The following is a 24311-nucleotide window of genomic DNA, read 5'->3' as shown; positions in this document are numbered from 1 at the left end:
GCCGTAATAGAATAACTAGGAAGCCTGGTTATCTCTCTCTTCTATTTACGGAGGCTTAACCTACCTTCTTTAGGCCGGTGACTGAGTAAGCATGACCTTTCACCAGCTTCTTGAACGTCACAGACTCCATGTCAAAGGCACTGGTGATCTGTAGTCACAAAATATAGTCAGAAGAATACGAGACCCATGATGCATCTGAATCAGCATGATTTGATATAAAGGATGTATTGACTACAATGTTAATGTTATAAATTATAAAGTTTATGATAATGTTCTTCATGAAGTAGATACATCAAACTATCCCCAGTGCCGTATTCATAAGGCACCAAAACGGAAGAAAACGGACAGATATAGGGAGGGACTACCTGGAGTTGTCCAATAACAATTGCTTGAATTTGTTTTCTGTTGAAAAACATTTTAAATTGATGTGCCCTAATGAATGAGACCCTGGTGTTTTTGACAGGACCAGAGGAACAGGGGACTCACGTCGATGGAGCAGCCCAGCAAGGAGCCTCTGTCCAGGGCTTTGCTGATGATCCTGTACARGTCCCGTGGAGCCTTACGGAGCTCGTACATCTCAGACACACCGCCGGTGAAGTCCTCAAAGCCTTCTGTGGTGCTGCCTCCAGACAGAGCCTCGTAGGAACCATTCAACCTGACAGTGACAGTAGAAACACATAAATGCAGGGATATACACACGTCACATTCAATGAGCTCCAAAAGTATTGGAAGACCTATCTGTCGTTGTTTTGGCTCTGTACTCCAGTTATTTGGATTTGAAATGATACAATGTATATTGAGGTTAAAGTTCAGACTGTCAGCTTTAATTTGAAGGTATGTTCATCCATATCGGGTGAACCGTTTAGAAATTACAGCACTTTTTGTACATCGTCCAAAAGTATTGGGACAAATATACTCATACTGTATGTGTATTCAATTAGTCAAAAGTGTAGTATTTGGTCCCATATTCGTAGCACCCAATGATTACATTAATTAATGTTGATTCTACCATTAGTACAGATAATTCTGAATGAATTGTGAATGATGAGTCAGAAAGTTACAGACGCACAAATATCACACCCCCCCAAAATGCTAATCTCCCCTGTTATTGTAATGGTGAGAGGTTAGCATGTCTTGGGGATATAAAAGGCTAACCTCCCCTGTTATTGTAATGGTGAGAGGTTAGCATGCCTTAGGGTATGATATAAAAGGCTCAACCTCGCGCCTGTTTATTGTAATGGTGAGAGGTTAGCATGTCTTGGGGGTATGATATAAAATGCTAATCTCCCCTGTTATTGTAATGGTGAGAGGTTAGCATGTCTTGGGGGTATGATATAAAATGCTAACCTCCCCTGTTATTGTAATGGTGAGAGGTTAGCATGTCTTGGGGGTATGATATAAAAGGCTAACCTCTCCTGTTATTGTAATGGTGAGAGGTTAGCATGCCTTGGGGGTATTATATTTGTGCGTCTGTAACTTTCTCACTCATCATTATTCATGATTCATTCAGGATTATCCGTAATCACGGTAGAATCAACATTAATGTAGACGTGTTTAGAAACATATTCTATTCTTATTTACAATAAAAGTGACTCCAAAATGACACAATACATTATTTACCATTCATTTCTATTGGCCACAAAATAGTCTGAAACACAACCAAATCAAACAGCAAATGCCTCCAACAACTTTTGTAGAGTCACAAGCTTGATGTAATCATTGTGTGCTAGGAATATGGGACCAGATACTAAACTTTTTACTATACTGAACAAAAATATAAACACAACATGCAGCAATTTCAATGATTTTACTGAGTTACAGTTCATATAAGGAAATCAGTCAATTGAAATAAATAAATTAGGTCCTAATCTATGGATTTCACATGACTGGGCAGGGGCGGAGCCATGGGTGGGCCTGGGAGGGCAAACGTCCACCCACTTGGGATACTGGCCCACCCACTTGGGAGCCAGGCCCAGCCAATCAAAATGCGTTTTTCCCCACAAAAGGGCTTTATTACAGGGCTTTATTACAGACGGAAATACACCTCAATTTTATCAGCAGTCTAGGTAGCTGTTCTCAGACTATCCCCCAGGTGAAGATGCCAGATGTGGAGGTCCTGGGCTGGTGTGGTTACACGTGGTCTGCGATTGTGAGGCTGGTTGGACGTACTCCAAATTCTCTAAAACGACTTTGGAGGCGGCTTATGGTAGAGAAATTACGATTCAATTATCTGGCAACAGCTCTGGTGGACCTTCAGTCAGAATGCCAATTGCACGCTCCCTCAAAACTTGAGACATCTGTGGCATTGTGTTATGTGACAAAACTGCCAATTTTAGAGTGGCCTTTTATTGTCCCCAGCACAAGGTGCACAAGGTGCACCTGTGTAATGATCATGCTGTTTATTCAGCTTCTTGATATACCACACCTGTCAGGTGGATGGATTATCTTGGTAAAGGATAAATGCTCACTAACAGGGATGTAAACACATTTGTGCACAAAATTTGAGAGAAATTCGTTTTTTTGTGCATTTGGAAAATTTCTGGGATCTTTTATTTCAGCTCATGAAACCATGGGACCAACACTGTACATGTTGCGTTTACATTTTTGTTCAGTGTACTTTGATACACGTATTTTGTCCCAATACTTCTGTTCCCCTAAAATGGGGGGGACGATGTACAAAAAGTGCTGTAATTTCTAAACGGTTCACCCGACATGGATAAAAATACCCTCAAATTAAAGCGGACAGTGTGCACTTTAACCTCACAGTCATTGTATGATGTCAGTACAGAGCCAAAACAACAACAAAAAATCGGTCACTGTCCCAATACTTGTGGAGCTCACTGTAGATGTATACATGATGAAGTCTATATGGCAGAGAGAGTGTTCATATGATCAACACACACATAGGCCCTGATTAAAAGTAGTGCACTAAATAGGGAATAAGGTGCCATTTGAGACACAGACCAGGCCTTCGTTGACATACTTGGCGTAGGCCTTCTCCAGCAGGGCGCTCCAGAACTCATTGCCCTCGGCTGAGTGAACRAACATGATCTCTCCATCCTTCGTTGGCAGCCGGTCGTCAATCACCACGTCCACCCACTCACCAAACTGCCAGAACTGAAGAGGACCACAATCAAGCTTTAGGGCATAAACCAACTTCATCTGGGTATCAAAACACTGACCACAGATAGTTTTCTCCTGAAAACTACGGTGTGTCTCAATAAAAAAATGGCGATCTTAACTTCCTGCCTTCAAGGTCCTCTGTATCTCAGTCTGTGTAGAGCATGACTCTTGCAACATCAGGATAGTGGGTTGGATAAAAGAGTCTGCCAAATGATATATCTGAGAAATGCTAACTCGAAAAAGGCAGTATTCTTGTGGATTGAGACAGACCCTTAGTCTAACACAAGCCACAGTAGGCCACATACACACGATTAGTATCATAATATATTATCCAGTCACCTGATGTACACGCCCATCATTACCAAGATTGACACCATCACAATGCTCATATTCTAAGCAGTGGATGAAGTAAATAKTGACTGAAGGATGCTCACTATGGGTCAATCATTTCAGCGTCTAAGGGATGAATAAAAGTTGGTGAATTTAACATAATGGAATTAATAATAGAATTGCCCTAAAGCAGATGGTGTCAAACTCATTTTGCCCCGGGGGGGGGGGGGGCAGATTCAGTCTTCAACGAGATCCTTATATTTCCTTGCCGTCAAAATTTGCTGAAAAATAATCCTCCATCCATCGTTTTTGTAATATTCGATGCTTCCTGACTGCCTAGTGATTATTAGCGAGCTGGACAGTCAATAACTGTATTTTCGATGCTTCTGACTGCGGTAGTGGATTATTAGCGAGCTGGACAGTGCAATAAGCTGTTTTCGATGCTTTCCTGACTGCCTAGTGATTTATTAGCTGGAGCTGGACAAGTCAATAAGCTGTATTTTTCGATGCTTTCTGACTGGCTAGTGATTATAGCGAGCGCTGGACAGGTCCATAAGCTGTATTTTCGATGGCTTCCTGACTGCCTAGTGATTATTAGCGAGCTGGACAGTCAATAGATCTGTTTTTCGATGCTTCCGAACTGCCTAGTGATTATTGCGATGGCTTGGACGTTCAATAACTGTATTTTCGATGGCTGTCCCTGACTGCTAGTGATTTTAGCGAGTGGGCAGTATAACTGTATTTTGATGCTTCTGACTGCCTAGTGGATTATTAGCGAGCTGGACAGTCAATGAACGCCTGTATTTTCGATGCTTCCTGACTGCCTAGTGATTATTAGCGAGCTGGACAGTCAATAAGCTGTATTTTCGATGCTTCCTGACTGCCTAGTGAATTATTAGCGAGCTGGACAGTCAATAGTGTATTTTCTGATGCTTCCTGACTGCCCTGAGTGATTATAGCTGAGCTGGACAGTCAATAAGCTGTATTTTGATGCTTTCCTGACTCGCTAGTGGATTATTAGCGGAGCTGGACAGTCAATAAGATGTATTTTCGATGCCTTACTGCTGCTAGTGATTATTAGCGAGCTGGACAGTCAATAAGCTGTATTTCGATGCTTCCTGACTGCCTATGATTATTAGCGAGCTGGACAGTCTCATTAAGCTGTATTTTCGATGCTTCTCTGATGCCTAGTGATTATTAAGCGAGCTGGGACAGTCAATTAAGCTGTATTTTCGATGCTTCCTGATGCCTAGTGATTATTAGCGAGCTGGACAGTCAATAAGCTGTATTTTTCGATGCTTCCTGACTGCTACGTGAATTCTTAGCTGAGCTGGCAGTCAATAAGCGGGTGTATTTTCGACTGCTCCTGAAGCTGCCTAGTGATTATTAGCGAGCTGGACAGTCAAATAAGCTGTATTTTTCGAGCTCGATGCTATGATTTTGATCATCAATCTGTATCGAATGCTCCTGACGCTGTATTAGATTAGCGGACTGGGACTTCAATGTGATTTCGGCTTCACGGTGCCTTAGTGTATACGAGCTGACATTAGCTGTTCAGCTTCTGACTGCCTAGTGATTATTAGGGAGGCCTGGACAGTCACATAAGCTCGTATTTTCGATGCTTCTGTGCCTAGTGATTTATTAGCTCGGCTGGTACAGTCAATAAGCTGTATTTTTCCGAATGCTTCCTGACTGCCTATGGATTATTAGCGAGCTGGACAGTCAATAAGCTGTATTTTCGTGCTTTCTGACTGCGCTAGTGATTATTAGGCGAGCTGGACAGGTCAATACAGCTGTATTTTCGATGCTTCTGACTGCCTAGTGATTATTAGCGAGCTGGCAGTTCAATAGCTGTATTTTCGATGCTTCTGACTGCCTAGTGATTATTAGCGAGCTGGACAGTCAATAAGCCGTATGAATGTAAGTTCCTTATCAATTTCTACACTGTTTCAATTGTTTTGTCAGTTTTAAGTATAATTGAGCGATTTTGGGACACCCCTGGCCCTGAGGATGCTTTAACCCTGGGATGTATGTGTTGTTTGTTTAGCATGTAACCTGACAGGAAGAAAGGCCTACTTTAAGGGTTAGGAGGCTAGGGTTGAGTTTTAGGGTTAGGAGCGCTAGGGTTAGGAGCTAGGGTTAGGAGTTAGGGATCGTTTTAGGGTTAGGAGCTACGGTTAGGAGCTAGGGTTAGGAGTAGGGATCGTTTTAGGGTTAGGGTTAGGGTTAGATTAAGGTTTAGGTTTAGGGGAAAATATGATTTTGAATGGGACTGAATTGTGTGTCGGCCACAAGGTTCTGTACAAGACTGTGTGTGGTGTGCGTGCATCAAATCAAATCACTTTTTATTTGTCACATGCGCCGAATACAACAGCCTTCAGTGAAATGCTTACTTACAAGCTTAACTCAACGTAGCAGTTTAACAAAATACCAAAAAAAAAAAGTTTTAAAAAGTAAGAGGTAAGAAAAACAAATAAATAAAGAGCAGCAGTAAATAACAATAGCGGGGCTATTAGTCAGGGTAGCCATTTGATTAGCTATTAAGGAGTCTTATGGCTTGGGGGGTAGAGGCTGTTTAGAAGCCTCTTGGACCTAGACTTGGCGCTCAGGTACCGCTTGCCGTGCGTTAGCAGATAGAACAGTCTATGTCTAGGGTGGCTGGAGTCTTTGACAATTTTTAGGGCCTTCCTCTGACACCGCCTGGTACAGAGGTCCTGGATGGCATGAAGCTTGGCCCCGGTGATGTACTGGGCCGTACGCACTACCCTCTGTAGTGCCTTGAAGTCGGAGGCCGAGCAGTTGCCATACCAGGCAGTGATGCAACCCGTCAGGATGCTCTCGATGGTGCAGCTGTAAAAAAAAAAATTTGGATCTGAGGACCCATACCAAATCTTTTCAGTTTCCTGAGGGGGAATAGGTTTTGTCGTGCCCTCTTCACGACTGTCTTGGTGTGCTTGGACCATGTTAGTTTGTTGTTGATGTGGACGCCAAGGAACTTGAAGCTCTCAAGCTGCTCCACTACAGGCCCTGTCGATGAGAATGGGGTTGTGCTCGGTCCTCTTTTTCCTGTAGTCCACAATCATCTCCTTTGTCTTGATCACGTTGAGGGAGAGGTTGTTGTTCTTGCACCACATGGTCAGGTCTCTGACCTCCTCCCTATAGGCTGTCTCACTGTTGTTGTGATCAGGCCTACCACTGTTGTGTCATCAGCAAACGTAATGATGGTGTTGGAGTTGAGCCTGGCCGTGCAGTCATGAGTGAACAGGGAGTACAGGAGGGGACTGAGCACGCAGCCCTGAGGGGCCCCAGTGTTGAGGATCAGCAAGGCGGATGTGTTGTTACCTACCCTTATCACCTGGGGGAGGACCGTCAAGGAGGTCTAGAATCCAGTTGCAGAGGGAGCTRTTTATTCCCAGGGTCCTTAGCTTAGTGATGAGTTTTGAGGGCACTATGGTGTTGAACGCTAAGCTGTAGTCAATGAATAGCATTCTAAAATAGGTGTTCCTTTTGTCCAGGTGGGAAAGGGCATGTGTGGAGTGCAATAGAGATTGCATCATCTGTGGATCTGTTGGTGCGGTATGCAAATTGGAGTTGGTCTAGGGTTTCCGCCATGATGGTGTTGATGTGAGCCATGACCAGCCTTTCAAAGCATTTCATGGCTACAGACGTCAGTGCTACGGGTCGGTAGTCGTTTAGGCAGGTTACCTTGGTGTTCTTGGGCTCAGGGACTATGGTGGTCTGCTTGAAAACATGTTAGTATTACAGACCCAGACAGGGAGAGGTTGAAAATGTCAGTGAAGACACTTGCCAGTTGGTCAGCGCATGCTCGGAGTACACGTCCTGGTAATCTGTCTGGCCCAGCAGCCTTGTGAATGTTGACCTGTTTAAAGATCTCACTCACATCTGCTGCGGAGAGCGTGATCATACAGTCGTCCGGAACAGCTAGTGCTCTCATGCATGTTTCAGTGTTACTTACCTCGAAGCGAGCATAGAAGTTATTTAGCTCATCTGGTAGGCTTGTGTCACTGGGCAGCTCTCGGCTCTGCTTCCCTTTGTAGTCTGTAATAGTTTGCAAGCCCTGCCACATCCGACGAGCGTCGGAGCCGGTGTAGTACGATTCGATCTTAGTCCTGTATTGATGCTTTGCCTGTTTGATGGTTCGTCGGAGGGCATAGCGGGATTTCTTATAAGCTTCCGGGTTAGAGTCCCGCTCCTTGAAAGCGGCATCTCTACCCTATAGCTCAGTGCGAATGTTGCCTATAATCCATGGCTTCTGGTTGGGGTATGTACGTACGGTCACTGTGGGGACGACGTCCTCGATGCACTTATTGATAAAGCCAGTGACTGATGTGGTGTACTCCTCAATGCCATCGGAACATATTCCAGTCTGTGCCAGTGTTGCCAACTAATTTTCAGGGTAAGTTGCAAGAGGCAGGTTGATTTGTTGCTAAAAGTTGCTAAATGACGTTGTGATGTCATTGCTTGATAACGTAAAACTGCGTCATTACGTAGAGTACACAATAACATTACTTAAATTAGGGGGGGGGGGGGGGGGGGGGGGGGGGGGGGGGGGGGGGGGGGGGGGGGGGGGGGGGGGGGGGGGGGGGGTGACTGGACAGCTGGCAAAAATATGATTTGACATTTGTTCAGGTACATACTCCCACTCTTTTCAGAACTTCTGTCTGTACAATTTTGATTGAGTCATGTTGATTGATGTTGTAAGTTTTGTTCAAGATCAAACATTCGTGACCAACTATATTCATTGGGTTTGGCTCGTTCTACTGCTGCTGCAATAAGCCAACAATGATTTGCAATTTGCTGAAATTGCTGCTGGCGTGCTGCTGCCGTCACTCACGAGCTGAGCGCCTGCTGCTGACGTCACTCACRATGCACTGTTGCAGCCAGGCACGTGTGTTGTGACTGAGTGTGTGACACAGAAAATAGTTTTTGTGTCATTTAGAGGGAAAATGCATTTCAGTTGCTAAAAGTTCCAAATACATTTTTAAAAGTAGATACATTTGTTGCTAGGTGCTGTTAGAAAAAAAAGTTGCCAGGGTAAAGTTGCTAAATCTAGCAACAAAATTGCTAAGTTGGCATCACTGGTCTGTGCTAGCAAAACAGTCCTGTAGTTTAGCATCTGCTTCATCTGACCACTTTTTTATAGACCGAGTCACTGGTGCTTTCTGCTTTAATTTCTGCTTGTAAGCAGGAATCAGGAGGATAGAGTTATGGTCAGATTTGCCAAATGGAGGGCGAGGGAGAGCTTTGTACGCGTCTCTGTGTGTTTAGTAAAGGTGGTCTAGAATTTTTTTCCTCTGGTTGCACATTTAACATATTGATAGAAATTCGGTAAAACTGATTTCAGTTGACCTGCATTACTGTCACAGGAACGCCTCCTCTGGATGAGTATTTTCCTGTTTGCTTATGGCGGAATACAGCTCATTTAGTGCAGTTTTAACCTCAACAAAAAAAGAAACATCCTCTCACTGTCAACTGCATTTATTTTCAGCAAACTGAACATTTGTAGAAATTTGTATGAACATAACAAGATTCAACAACTGAGACATAAACTGAACAAGTTCCACAGACATGTGACTAATAGAAATTGAATTATGTGTCACTGAACAAAGAGGGGGTCAAAATCAAAAGTAACAGTCAGTATCTGGTGTGGCCACCAGCTGCATTAAGTTCTGCAGTGCATCTCCTCGTCATGGACTGCACCAGAATTGCCAGTTCTTTCTGTGAGATGTTACCCCACTCTTCCATCAAGGCACCTGTAAGTTCCTGGACATTTCTGGRGGAATGGCCCTAGCCCTCAACCTCCGATCCAACAGGTCCCAGACGTGCTCAATGGGATTGAGATCCGGGCTCTTCGCTGGCCATGGCAGAACACTGACATTCCTGTCTTGCAGGAAATCACGCACAGAATGAGCAGTATGGCTGTTGGCATTGTCATGCTGGAGAGTCATGTCAGAATGAGCCTGCAGGAAGGGTACCACATGAGGGAGGAAGATGTCTCCCTGAACGAGAGCATTGAGATTGCCTGCAATGACAACAAGCTCAGTCCGATGATGCTGTGGCACACCGCCCCAGACCATGACGGACCCTCCACCTCCAAATCGATCCCGCTCCAGAGTACAGGCCTCAGTGTAACGCTCATTCCTTCGACGATAAACGCGAATCGACCATCACCCCGGTGAGACAAAACCGCATTGTCACAGAAGAGCACTTTTTGCCAGTCCTGTCTGGTCCACGACGGTGGGTTTGTGCCCATATGCAACGTTGTTGCCGGTGATGTCTGGTGAGGACCTGCCTTACAACAGGCCTACAGCCCTCAGTCCAGCTCTCTCAGCCTATTGCAGACAGTCTGAGCACTGATGGGGATTGTGCATTCCTGTTGTAACTCAGGCAGTTGTTGTTGCCATCCCTGTACCTGTCCTACAGGTGTGATGTTCGGATGTACCGATCCTGCGCAGGTGTTGTTACACGTGTGTCTGCCACTGCGAGGATGATCAGCTGTCCATCCTGTCTCCCTTGTGCTGTCTTAGGCATCTCACAGTACAGACATTGCAACTTATTGCCCTGGCTACATCTGCAGTCCTCATGCCTCCTTGCAGCATGCCTAAGGCACGTTCACGCAGACGAGCAGGGACCCTGGGCATCTTTCTTTTGGTGTTTTTCAGAGTCAGTAGAAAGGCCTCTTTAGTGTCCTAAGTTTTCATAACTGTGACCTAATTGCCTACCGTCTGTAAACTGTTAGTGTCTTAACGACCGTTCCACAGGTGCATGTTCATTAATTGTTATGGTTCATTGAACACGCATGGGAAACAGTTGTTAAACCCTTTACAATGAGGATCTGTGAAGTTATTTGGATTTTTACGAATTATCTTTGAAAAGACAGGGTCCTGAAAAAGGGGAAAAAAGTTCCAACCTCGCTCTGTGCTGGTATGTAGACAGCTCCGAAAAATACAGATGAAAACTCTCTGGGTAAATAGTGTGGTCTACAGCTTATCAGAAGATACTCTACCTCAGGCGAGCAAAACTTTGATACTTCCTTAGATATCGTACACCAGCTGTTGTTTACATAAAAGCCTAGGCCCCCGCCCTGCGTCTTACCAGAGGCTGCCTGGTCTGTCTTAGCCGATAGAGTGTATAACCCGCCAGCTCTATGTTCTTAATGTCGTCGTCGACTATTACAGTTTTTAATGTCCCGTTGGTAGGATATACGTGCTTTCAGTTCGTCCCATTTATTTTCTAGCACATTAGCTAGCAGAACAGAGGGCAAGGGCAGATTAGCCACTGCCTGGTCCTCACAAGGCACCCTGATCTTTTGCCTCGAAATCTGTTTCCTTMTTCAGTGAATCACGTGGCTCTGGGCCTGGTCGGGTGTCAACAGTATATCCCTCGATGTCCGACTCATTGAAGAAAAACTCTTCATCCAGTTTGAGGTGAGCAATCGCAGTTCTGATGTTTAGAAGTTATTTTCGGTCATAGGAGACGGTAGCAGGAACATTATGTACAAAACAAGTTACGAACAACGCGAAAAAACAAACAAAATAGCATGATTGGTTCAGGGCCGATAAGACGGCAGCCCTACCCATTGGCGCCATCACGTGTGTGCGTGCGTAGTCATACCTGAAAGTGGAAGATCCCAGCATAGTCCTCTTGGAAGGACTGACCATGTGGGACCACTCGGTGGAGCAGCCTCTCATTGAGGGTTAGAGAGGCTATGGCTGCTAGGAGCCAGCAATCACCTGATGGAGGGAGGGAGGAGGGAGAGGTTAGGGAGGGAGAGGTTAGGGAGGGAGAGAGAGGGGAGAAAGAKAGGGGAGTGAGAGAGAGGGAGGGACAGAGAGAGGGGAGAAAGAGGGGGAGGGAGGGAGGATAAGACAGATAGACAGAGAGAGAGATTGTTGCAATCATTTAACTAGAATGTCCAGCAGGTGGAGTGTGTACAAGGGTGTGCTTGTGTATGGATGTCAGCCAGGGACCACCCAGCTCTGGTCCAGGGCCCACCCAGCTCTGGTCCAGGGCCCACCCAGCTCTGGTCCAGGGCCCACCCAGCTCTGGTCCAGGGCCCACCCAGCTCTGGTCCAGGGCATTAGTATGGCGTTAGTCCCTCTAGGAAGAAAGCTGCACTAACAACCAAATACTACCATTACTACCTACTATTACCTACTGTCCTGCCCCATAGTCCAACTCCGTTCTATGGAAGAGAATTTTCCACATTCACTTGAACATGTGAAAGGGGGAAATTGTTTGGCGTTTGATTTCTTTAGACAGCTATCACAGTACAGCACTTTACTTTAATGGAGGCAAATTAGACAGGCCTCACAGTGGTGACTGAGGTCTTGTAAAAGCATGTTGTAAATATGGATGGAAGCAAGGCCAAGATCTGGATGAGATATTATATGGCTGTGGTGGGTGGCACTATCACTGATAGGAGAGGGGGAGAAGACGTCACTATCATTTGTTTGGAGAAGAGAGGGGGAGAAGACGGCACTATCGACTGAGAGGAAAAGAGGGGGGAAAGACGGCACTATCACCTGAGAGGAGAGGGGGAGAAGACGTCACTATCACTGAGAGGAGAGGGGGAGAAGACGTACTAATCACTGAGAGAGGAGAGGGGGAGAATACGTCAACTATCACTGAGAGGACGTAGGGAGAAGGACGCCTATCCTGAGGGAGAGGGGAGAAGACGTCACTACTCACTGAGAGGAAGAGGGGAGAACGAGGCACTATCACTGAGAGAGAGAGGGGGAGAAGAGTCATATCTCTGAGAGGGAGAGGGGAGAAGACGTCACTATCTACTGAGAGAGAGAGGGGGAGAAGACGTCACTCTATCACTGAGAGGGAGGGGGGAGAAGAATCACTATCACTGCGAGGAGAGGGGAAGAAGACGTCACTATCACTGCCGAGGAGAGGGGGAGAAGACGTCACTATCTCTGCGAGAGAGGGGAGAAAGACGTCATATCACTGAGAGGAGAGGGGGAGAAGACGGCACTCATCCCTGAGAGAGAGGGGGAGAAGACGACACTATCATGAAGAGAGAGGGGGAGAAGATGGCACTTCATGAGAGGAGAAGGGGGGAGGAAGACGTCCTATCACTGAGAGGAGAGGGGGAAAGACGTCACTATCACTGAGAGGAGAGGGGGAGAAGACGTCACTATCAACTGAGAGAGAGGGGAGAAGACGTCACTATCACTGAGAGGAGAGGGGCGAAGACGTCATATCACTGAGAAGGAGAGGGGAGAAGCGAGGCCCTATTTTCTGAGAGGAGAGGGGGAGAAGACGTCACTATCACTGAGGGAGAGGGCCGAGAAGATGTACTATCACTGAGAGGAGGGGGGAGAAGACGTCATATCACTGAAGTGGAGAGGGGGAGAAGACGTCACTATCACTGAGAGGGGGAGGAAGGACGTCACTATCACTGAGAGGGGGAGAAGACGTCACTATCACTGAGAGGAGAGGGGAGAAGACAGGCACTATCACTGAGAGGAGAGGGGGAGACGATACGTCACTATCAACTTGAGAGAGAGGGGGGAGAAAGACGGCACTATCACTGAGAGGAGAGGGGAGATAGACGTCATCTGATCACTGAGAGGGAGAGGGGAGATAGGGACGTGCACTATCACTGAGAGGAGAGGGGGAGAGACGTCACTTCTACTGAGAGGAGAGGGGGAGAGACGGACTATACTGAGAGGAGAGGGGGGAGAAGACCGGCACTATCACTAGAGAGGAGAAGGGGAGAAGACGTCCACTACCACTGAGAGGAGAGGGGGAGAAGAAGGCACTATCACTGAGAGGAGAGGGGGAGAAGACGTCACTATCTCTGAGAGGAGAGGGGGAGAAGACGTCACTATCACTGAGAGGAGAGGGGGAGAAGACGTCACTATCACTGAGAGGAGAGGGGGAGAAGAAGGCTAAAGTAAACTAAAGTTAAAAAAATGAAATCAATCAAAAAGTAACACAATAAACTAACAATAGCGAGACTATATACAGGGAGTACCATTACCGAGTCAATGTGCGGGGGTACAGGTTAGTCGAGGTAATTTGTAAAGTGACTATGCATAGATAATAAACAGCGAGTAGCATCAGTGTGAAAAACTGGGGGGAGGAAAGAGAAGACGGCAAGATTACGTGGTTACCTAGCTACTTTAAGTTKAATGCACTGACTAAGTCACTCTGGATAAGAGCGTCTGCAATTAAAACAATCCAAATGTAAATGTGATTCTGGTTCTCCTTCCATCTTGTACAAGTSAAGGACGAGGCTGTTGGGGTTTTAGCAAAGAGACTTTCAGCTAGGGGGCTATTAGACGTGTTTAAAGATGTCCCCTCTTTTTACTTCAAGTAGAGCCGGGACAGTTAAAACCATAACAACCTGTTGTCCCAGGCATTCTGCTGATACAGTAAGGTTCATTATGATAAGTAGCCTATACTGGAGAAATGTCAAGTTTGAAATGAAATCAATGTGCCAATATGGGTGATTGTTAAATGGGACAAACTAGTAGTATTAGTTTAGAAGATAATAAAATAAAAACTGTGGTGCACATTAATGTTATAAAGTATAATTATATTTATTGTTATTGTATCAACTCAGGCAATTTACGGATTTATGGATTTTTGTCCGTATCGCCCAGCTCTAACTTCTAGTAGGTATCTATTAGCTGCAGAGCACCATCCCGATGGAAGCCTAACATCAAACACCCCCATCAGCAACATAAACACCCCATAACATCATACACCGACCCCATAGCAACCATAACACTTCCATAGCACATAAACACCCGCCACTAGCACAATAAACATTCCATAGAACACTAACACCCCCTTAGGCACATAAACACTTCCATAGCAACATTAAACACCCCCAATAAGCAACATTAAAACTTCATAGGAAACATAAACACCCCCATAGCAACATAAACACTTCCATAGCAACATAAACACCCCCATAGCAACATAAACATCCACATAGCAACATAAACACCCCATAGCAACCTTTTGTAGCGCCGGCAGTCCTGTATTTATTAGCCATTCACACGGTCTCCATCTTCAGACAGGGACAGGTGACTTTTACTGGAGGGCCATTCTATTGAGGGATGAAGCTGACCCGAGGTGGACCGGGCTATGGACTGTGACGGGAGGGAGGAGCGACCTGCTCAAATAGAACAGTAATCTGTACCGCTCGGCCATGTTGTCAACAAGGCAGCATGGTGCATCATTCAGAAACATACGACATCTCTTTTGCATAAAATATATGTTTGAATTTTAATTGGGAAGGCAGATAAAGCGTTTTTATCAAAAGCAATTCCTTTTGCATGTGAAAACACAGAATCCTATTGTGTCCCTGTCCAATCAGAACTCACGTAGAGCTCGCTGTCCAATCAGAACTCACGTAGAGCTCCCTGGCCAATCAGAACTCAACACAGAATCCTACTCCATGAGCTTAACCTACGTCACATTTAATTGGATCCGACTTTGCCACCAGGTCAAAACGTGGCACCTGGCTCACGACCAGGAGGGAGCCCAGTTCCAAAAGGAATGAGATCAACCCGCTCCACCTGAAGCATGCTGGGTCATTAATAGAACTCCCTCACCAACGTAGCTAGTAACCTCCTATACAGCCACAGTCTGGGTATTAGTAGAATTCACCTCCCTGGCCAATCAGAACTCAGAGAGCTTGTTCCTGGCCAATCAGAACTCCCCCAGAGGTAGTCTCTGTCCAATTAGAACTCACGTAGAGCTCCCTGGCCAATCAGAACTCAGAGAACTTGTTCCTGGCCAATCAGAACTGACCCAGAGGTAGTCTCTGTCCAATCAGAACTCACATAGAGCTCCCTGGCCAATCAGAACTCAGCGAGCTTGTTCCTGGCCAATCAGAACTCACCCAGAGGTAGTCCGTGGCCAATCAGAACTCACCCAGAGGTAGGCCCTGGCCAATCAGAACTCACCCAGAGGTAGTCCCTGTCCAATCAGAACTCACGTAGAGCTCCATGGCTAATCAGAACTCACCGAGAGCTTGTCCCTGGCCAATCAGAACTCACCTAGAGCTCCCTGGCAGATGTCTGTTCTGCTAGCTCCTCCCAGGATGAACTGAGGGTCGYCTGTCAGCTCCTGGAGGGAAGGAAAGGGGAGGATTACATTAGACTATGGTAAGAGTCATTTACAGTAGACTGTTAGGGAGAGGGAAGGCTCAGCAAACAGCCATTCTTGGGCTGTCTTTTCCCTGTGGGAGTATCAACTTCATTTACAATACATTACAGATAAAACATTTATACTCTGTCTATTTTTATCACTGATGCTTCTAGTTGTTCGGACAGCTGAGCATATCTGGCTCTTGAGTAATTCTAGAACATAATATGTAACTCAGGTAAACAAGTGGCAAATCTAGGAAGTGGTCAGAGGAAACCTGTTCAACAGCTGCACTGATTGGTCTTTATTGGACTGAGAGGTTCCTTCCTCTTCCTGTCTCTACTTGTCCCATACTGCCAGTCGGTCCCACATGCCAGCCATACAACAAGTGCAGGAGTAGGGTGTGACAGGCATGCAGCGTGTGGGCTAGACTATCTAGCTGTCTTTACAACTACATGGATCAACCTAAATTAGATTTGAACGTGAACTGCCCTGTGCTTGAATGGTAACAGGTGCAGGGCGTGACAGAGGCCGTGTTGTAGACAGCATCCAAACTGTGATGTATCACGGGTCAATTTTGCTCTGAAAACCTCTTCTTGTCCGTAGGGTTTTCAGCGGTTAGCTTCGGTTGGCTCTGTGTGAACTACAATTCCTGATACTGTGTTTTAACGTTTAGAAACGTTAATCGTCAACGGTTGTGAAACAGTTTGAAACATATGCTGATTTGCCCCCTTATCTTTCATATCAGCRAGAAAGAATCTTTCAACAACAAAAAAAATTCACTTCCTGTAGCAGACAGCTGACCAACTATACTCACTTCCTCCCCTGACCAACTACACTCACTTCTTCCCCTGACCAACTACACTCACTTCCTCCCCTGACCAACAACACTCACTTCCTCCCCTGACCAACTACACTCACTTCCTCCCCTGACCAACTACACTCACTTCCTCCCCTGACCAACTACACTCACTTCCTCCCCAGTTAGCTTAGACACAGGTGTTCAGAGTACACTAGATAGATAATTAGTACATGTGGTCGCCCCTCTCTCTCTCTCTCTCTCTCTCTCTCTCTCTCTCAAAAAGGGAAAATAAATAAACATAAATATAATGGTGTTTGTTCTTCACTGGTTGCCCTTTTCTTGTGGCAACAGGTCACACATCTTGCTGCTGTGATGGCACACTGTGGTATTTCACCCAGTAGATATGGGAGTTTATAAAAAATKTGGTTTGTTTTCTAATTATTTGGGGTTCTGTGTAATCTGGGGAAATATGTGTCTCTAATATGGTCATACATTTGGCAGGACGTTAGGAAGTGCAGCTCAGTTTCCACCTCGTTTTGTGGGCAGTGTGCACATAGCCTGTCTTCTCTTGAGAGTCAGGTCTGCCTACGGCGGCCTCTCTCAATAGCAAGGCAGTACTCACTGAGTCTGTACATAGTCAAAGCTTTCCTTAAGTTTGGGTCAGTCACAGTGGTCAGGTATTCTGCCACTGTGTACTCTCTGTTTAGGGCCAAATAGCATTCTAGTTTGCTCTGTTTTTTTTGTTAATTAATTCCAATGTGTCAAGTAATTATTATTTTGTTTTCTCATGATTTGGTTGGGTTTAATTGTGTTGCTGTCCTCTCTCTCTAGCTCTCTCTCTCTCTCCCTCCCCCTCCCCCCTCTCTCTCCTTCCCTCTCTCTCCTTCCCTCTCTCACCGTGGGTCTCATCCATTCCACATCCCTGGTCTTGGCAGAGAAGGGGGCCAGTTCCTTGAAGCCCAGAGAGGGAGGCTCGGCTAGGAAGTAGGGGTCCTGGAACAGACACCCCGTCTCCAGACACTCCTGCCTCAAAGCCTCATAGTCCTGGTTGAATGAATTGAATAAACATAACTCACACTGTGCATCAATAAATACAGAATCAAGATGTGCATTAAACAGATATTGAATGATTAAACAGGTATTTCCAAAGTGGTCCTCGATGGTAAATAAATAACATAAAAGGTTGTGTTCCAAATGACACCCTATTCCCTATTGGTCCCGGACAAATGTGGTGCACTATATAGGGAATAGGGCCCTGGACAAAAGTAGTGCACCCTATTCCCTATCGGCCCTGAACAAACGCAGTGCACCCTATTCCCTATGGGACCTGAACAAATGTAGTGCACCCTATTCCCTATGGGCCCTGGACAAATGTAGTGCACCCTATTCCCTATGGGCCCTGAACAAATGTAGTGCACCCTATTCCCTATGGGCCCTGAACAAACGTAGTGCACCCTATTCCCTATGGGCCCTGGACAAATGTAGTCCACTATATAGGGAATATGGCTCCATTTGGGACACAAAGTTAAAAAACAAAACAATTAAACAAACAAACAAACTGACCTGGTTAAGGAAGGGTACGGCGTGGTCGTTGGAGCCCATTCCCTCAGCTTGCAGTCTGCTGGTGGCAATGCTAGCAGAGATTCCCCCTGACATTCTGACACAGGACAGGACATACAGTGAGCTCCAAAAGTATTGGGACAGTGGCCCATTTTTGGGGGATTTGACTCTGTTCTTCAGCACTTTGGATTTGAACAATGACAAAAGTGCAGACTGTCAGCTTTAATTTGAGGGTATTTTTCATCCATACCAGGTGAACCGTTTAGAAATTACAGCACTCTTTGTACCTAGTCCCCCCCATTTTAGAGGAGCAAAAGTATTAGGACAAATTCACTTATATTTGTATTAAAGTATACAGAAGTGTAGTATTTGGTCCCATTTTCCTAGCACGCAATGATTACTTATTAATGTTGATGCTACCATTAGTACAGATAATTCTGAATGAATCGTGAATAATGATGAGACAGAAAGTTACAGACACACAAATATCACCCCCCCCCAAAATGCTAACCTCCCCTGTTATTGTAATGGTGAGAGGTTAGCATGTCTTGTGGGTATGATATAAAATGCTAACCACCTCTGTTATTGTAATGGTGAGAGCTTAGCACGTCTTGGGGATATAAAATGCTAACATCCCCTGTTACTGTAATGGTGAGAGCTTAGCATGTCTTGGGGGTATGATATAAAAGGATAACCTCCCCTGTTATTGTAATGGTGAGAGGTTAGCATGTCTTGGGGGTATGATATAAAATGCTAACCTCCCCTGTTATTGTAATGGTGAGAGGTTAGCATGTCTTGGGGGTTATGATATAAAATGCTAATCTCCCCTGTTATTGTAATGGTGAGAGGTTAGCATGTCTTGGGAGTATGATATAAAATGCTAACCCCTCCCTGTTATTGTAATGGTGAGAGGTTAGCATGTCTTTGGGGTATGATATAAAATGCTAACCTCCCCTGTTATTTGTAATCAGAGTGAGGGAGTGTAGCTTTGCATGTCGTGGGGTTTCCGTATTTTAATACTTCTTAGATGGACTAAGCCGCCCGCTGCTGGTTATAAGGGATATCAAATGGTCGCAGAGGTTAGCATGGTGCGTGACAGGCGGTATTGAAATCATGAGCCCAAATTAGCCAGTAACGCCGTCCCTCCCCACTTGGTACTTCCTTGAACTCGGTGAGGAGGCGATTCAGCATGTCAGGTGGCGGTGTATTGAGTATCTAAAAGCTAACCTTCGCGCCTACGTTCATTGCCTACTAATTGTTAGATAGAGGTCTCAGCATGTCCGGGGGGCCCACTAATGATATAACAATGCTAAACCCCTCTGGTTATTGTAATGGTGAGAGGTTAGCATGTCTTGGGGGTATGATATTTGTGCGTCAACTTTCTCACTCATCATTATTCACGATTTGTTCAGGATTATCTGTAATCACGGTAGAATCAACATTAATGTAGAAGTGTTTAGAAACATATTCTATTCTTGTTTACAATAAAAGTGACTCCAAAATGACACAATACATTATTTACCATTCATTTCTATTGGCCACAAAATTATCTGAAACACAACCAAAACAAACAGCAAATACATCCAAACAACTTTGTAGAGTCACAAGCTTGATGTAGTCATTGTGTGCTAGGAATATGGGACCAGATACTAAACATTTGACTACTTGAATACACATACAGTATAAGTACATTTGTCCCAAATACTTTTGGTCCCCTAAAATGAAGGGGGACTATGTACCAAAAACGTGCTGTAATTTCTTAACGGTTTACCCGATATGGATGAAAACACCCTCAAATGAAAGCTGACCGTCTGAACTTTAACCTCATAGTCATGGTATCATTTCAAATCCAAAGTGCTAAAGCGCAGAGCCAAAGTATTTAAAAATGTGTCACTGTCCCTATACATTTGGAGCTCAGTGTACATAAAGTCAGAGGCCTGGGTGGGTGCAGCATTGGCAAATCATTTACAAGACAACCAATAGTCTGCTGCTGTAGTAGGAGATCTCTCCTGACGGGCACAGGATATAAATAAGAGTCTGGGTGGGTGCTGCAATGCACAGGCCACACCTGGGTTCAAATTATATTCAATATCATTTAAAATACATTAGCTGGGCTTGATTAAGCGTGTCTGTCTGCAAGGGAACCAATAGAATAGTCGTACAACTGAATCACCTCCCACCTGGCCCTCTAAGGCAGGCTAAAGCTAACGCTCAAAGTATTTCAAATATTTTTTTAATAGTGTTTGAACCCACGTCTGGGACAGGCACAGGGCAGAAGGTATTAATAGCAGCAAGCTAAGCTAACAGCAGAGTGGCACACTGACACGAAGACTGCAGCACAGCAACCATCGATTCCAGTCTGTCCGTGTTTCTATTTTACTAGTGATCTGTGTTTGTCTATTCTGTTCTGGTTTTTTTCAACCAATGAACATCTGGTCTTGTGATCTGTCTGTCAACGTGTTATAGATTCTTCAGCTGATCTTTCCCACCAGCAGTGAGTCCGAGAGGTTTCAGAAAGATCTCCTCTGACCTTCCCACCAGCAGTGAGTCCGAGAGGTTTCAGAAAGATCTCCTCTGACCTTCCCACCAGCAGTGAGTCCGAGAGGTTTCAGAAAGATGTCCTCACTGCTCACCGATAACAGTTCCTGCTGAACACATGCCTGAACACTGACTATTCATTCATTGGTGTGTAATGACTCAGCTATTAAACTGAGTAAACTGTCTATTACCTAGTAGTCCATACTGGAAGACTTCATAGGAACCTCCGGGGCCATTTATTCTGTCTCTAGTTGTTAAGAGTGTATTTTTCAACGTTATAGTATTATCAGTTAGTGTAATTTAGTTCATTGAGTTTCTGGTAATTGGTGTTTATGTGGAATAGATTTAACAGTGATGGAAATAATTATGGTAGAGTTATGTAAATACCCAGAGTATTGTAGTTATGCAAATACCCTGATTATTGTAGAGTTATGTAAACACACTGAATATGGTAGTTATGTAAATACCCTGATTATTGTAGAGTTATGTAAATAGAGCTAGGTGTTAGAGACAAGGTGCTAGGTGTTAGGGTGCTAGGTGTTAGGGTGCTAGGTGTTAGGGCTAGGGTGCTAGGTGTTAGGGATAGGGTGCTAGGTGTTAGGGTGCTAGGACTATGGTGCTAGGTGTTAGGGCTAGGGTGCTAGGTGTTAGGGATAGGGTGCTAGGTGTTAGGGTGCTAGGTTGTTAGGTAGGGTGTAGTGTGGGCTAGGTTGTTAGCTGGTGCTGCTAGGTGTTAGGGCTAGGTGTAGGTCTAGGGTGTTGCAGGGCAGTTTAGGGGGTGCTAGGTGTTAGGGATAGGGTGCTAGTGTTAGGGATAGTGGTGCTAGGTGTTAGGGCTAGGGTGCTAGTGTGTAGGATAGGGTGCTAGGGGTTAGGAGTGTAGGACAGGTTGCTAGTGTTAGGGATAGGGTGCTAGGTGTTAGGGCTAGGGTGCTAGGTGTTAGGGCTAGGGTGCTAGGTGTTAGGGCTAGGGTGCTAGTGTTAGGGCTAGGGTGCTAGGTGTCTAGGGTAGGGTGTGGTGTTAGGGATAGGGTGCTAGGTGTTAGGGATAGGGTGCTAGTGTTAGGTATGGATTAGGGTGCTAGTGTTAGGGATAGGGTGCTAGGTGTTGGGTGCTAGGACTAGGTGCTAGGTGTTAGGCTAGGGTGCTAGGTGTTAGGGCAGGGTGCAGTGTTAGGGTGCTAGGTGTTAGGGAATGGGTTGGCTAGGTGTGTTTAGGGAAGGTGCTAGGTGTTAGCGGATAGGGTGCTGGTTGTTAGGATAGGGTTGTTAGGGATAGGGTGCTAGGTGTTAGGGATAGGGAGCTAGGTGTTAGGGATAGGGTGCTAGGTGTCAGGGATAGGGTGCTAGGTGTTAGGGATAGGGTGCTAGGTTTTAGGGATAGGGTGCTAGGTGTTAGACCACTTCCGCTAAATGCGCGACGAGTCTGGTGGACCATCGTTAGCCAATACAGAAAGCCGGGAGACGCTCCGGTGCATAGGCAGTAATTGGCTTAATCTACCAACCAATCATCTGCCCAGCAACACTCCCCCTAACCCTCCCCACGCCTCATAGTCGTGTGATTTGCTAAAATTAATAATGAAAATACTTTGATCAGAAGGTCACTCCCATAGAATTCTATGGCCACTCCCACTAAGCCAACTTTGAATGAGTGATATCCCATGTGTGAATGGGTGATATCCATGGTGAATGGGTGATATCCCATGCGCGAATGGGTGATATCCATGCGTGAATGGGTGATATCCCATGCACGAAATGGGTGATATCCCATGTGCGAATGGGTGGATATCCCATGTGCGAATGGGTGATATCCATGTGCGAATGGGTGATATCCTACTTTGTGAATGGGTGATATCCCATGCGTGAATGGGTGATATCCTTGTGAATGGGGATATCCTATTTTGGTGAATGGGTGATATCCCATGTGTGAATGGGTGATATCCTACTTTGTGAATGGGTGATATCCCATGTGTGAATAGGTGATATCCTACTGTGTGATATCGTACTGTGTGAATGGGTGATATCCCGTGTGTGAATGTGTGATATCCCATGTGTGAATGGGTGATATCCTACTGTGCAATAGCCTGGGGACGAGGTTATGGTTAGGTTGAAATGGGAGACAGAGACAGCAACATCTATCTAACAAGCCAGCCCCCCCCCCCCCACCCCACACACAAAAAAAGAGATGAAAAGCTGATACCTTTAGTCTGTGAGCAAGCTGTGGAGAAATTGAGAGAAAGGATTCATGTCTGTAACCATAGTAACCGATAGGACTTTAGAAACAGAGTTTAGTATGTTGCATTCAGAAACGGTCGTTAAGACCACTAACAGCTTACAGACAGTAGGCAATTAAGGTCACAGTTATGAAAACTTAGGACACTAAGAGGCCTTTCTACTGACTCTGAAAAACACCAAAAGATAGATGACCCAGGGTCCCTGCTCATCTGCGTGAACGTGCCTTAGGCATGCTGCAAGGAGGCATGAGTACTGCAGATGTGGCCAGGAGAATAAATTGCAATGTCCGTACTGTGAGACGCCTAAGACAGCGCTATAGGGAGACAGGACAGACAGCTGATCGTCCTCGCAGTGGCAGACCACGTGTAACAACACCTGCGCAGGATCGGTACATCCGAAAATCACACCTGCGGGACAGGTACAGGATGGCAACAACTGCCCGAGTTACACCAGGACCCACAATCCCTCCATCAGGCTCAAGACTGTCCGCAATAGGCTGAGAGAGGCTGGACTGAGGGCTTGTAGGCCTGTTGAAGGCAGGTCCTCACCAGACATCACCGGCAACAACGTTGCATATGGGCACAAACCCACCATCGCTGGACCAGACAGGACTGGCAAAAAGTGCTCTTCTCTGACAAGTTGCGGTTTTGTCTCACCAGGGCTGATGGTTCGGATTCGCGTTTATCGTCGAGGAATGAGCGTTACACCGAGGCCTGTACTCTGGAGCGATTTGGAGGTGGAGGGTCCGTCATGGTCTGGGGCGGTGTGTCACAGCATCATCGGACTGAGCTTGTTGTCATTGGCAGGCATCTCAATGCTGTGCGTTACAGAGAAGCATCTTCCTCCCTCATGTGGTACCCTTCCTGCAGGCTCATCCTGACATGACCTCCCGCATGACAATGCACCAGCCATACTGCTCATTCTGCGCGTGATTTCCTGCAAGACAGGAATGTCAGTTGGTTCTGCCATGGCCAGCGAAGAGCCCGGATCTCAATCCCATTGAGCACGCCTGGAGCCTCTTGGATTCAGAGGGTGAGGGCTAGGGCCATTCCCCCCAGAAATGTCCAGGAACTTACAGGTGCCTTGATGGAAGAGTGGGGTAACATCTCACAGCAAGAACTGGCAAATCTGGTGCAGTCCATGAGGAGGAGATGCACTGCAGTACTTAATGCAGCTGGTGGCCACACCAGATACTGACTGTTACTTTTGATTTTGACCCACCCTCCTTTGTTCAGGGACACATTATTCAATTTCTGTGGAACTTGTTCAGTTTATGTTTCAGATTGTTGAATCTTGTTATGTTCATACAAATATTTACACGTTAAGTTTGCTGAAAATAGTCGCAGTTGACAGTGAGAGGACGTTACATTTTTTTTTGCTGAGTTTAGTAATAAATCAGGACATTTGTCCTGTGTTAGGCAGTTTCATTTGATATCAAAACATATCTGTACTGTGTTAGGCAATGTGAAGTCCTCATTCTGTATGGGAGAAGGAACAACACAGATTCTCTCTCTGCTTTATTGGCATGGGAAACATATGTTTACATGAAATAGATAATAAACAAAACAGTTACAGTACATTACACTCA

At 45.6% G+C, this 24311-nt stretch overlaps 1 protein-coding gene across 1 annotated transcript in view; it reads right to left on the bottom strand.

Moving 5' to 3' along the window:
• LOC112076630 (calpain-1 catalytic subunit-like) overlaps positions 1 to 22738 on the bottom strand; it is a gene marked incomplete at its 3' end in the record, with an annotated part of 31832 nt that extends 9094 nt beyond the window's left edge. The window contains exons 1-8 of the mRNA XM_070441399.1: positions 22689 to 22738; positions 17954 to 18047; positions 17288 to 17434; positions 15501 to 15570; positions 11089 to 11207; positions 2984 to 3117; positions 487 to 655; positions 65 to 148 (exon numbers count right to left, since the gene is read on the bottom strand). Coding sequence (XP_070297500.1) covers positions 65 to 148; positions 487 to 655; positions 2984 to 3117; positions 11089 to 11207; positions 15501 to 15570; positions 17288 to 17434; positions 17954 to 18046 — 816 coding nt within the window. The remainder of the gene's footprint in view (positions 1 to 64; positions 149 to 486; positions 656 to 2983; positions 3118 to 11088; positions 11208 to 15500; positions 15571 to 17287; positions 17435 to 17953; positions 18048 to 22688) is intronic.
• Between the last annotated feature and the right edge of the window lie 1573 nt (positions 22739 to 24311).

The sequence above is a fragment of the Salvelinus sp. IW2-2015 genome, unplaced genomic scaffold (assembly GCF_002910315.2).
Source record: "Salvelinus sp. IW2-2015 unplaced genomic scaffold, ASM291031v2 Un_scaffold3892, whole genome shotgun sequence".
NCBI lineage: Eukaryota > Metazoa > Chordata > Actinopteri > Salmoniformes > Salmonidae > Salvelinus > Salvelinus sp. IW2-2015.
Note: the sequence above shows the minus strand (reverse complement) of the source record. Positions and strands in the feature narration are given on the sequence as shown.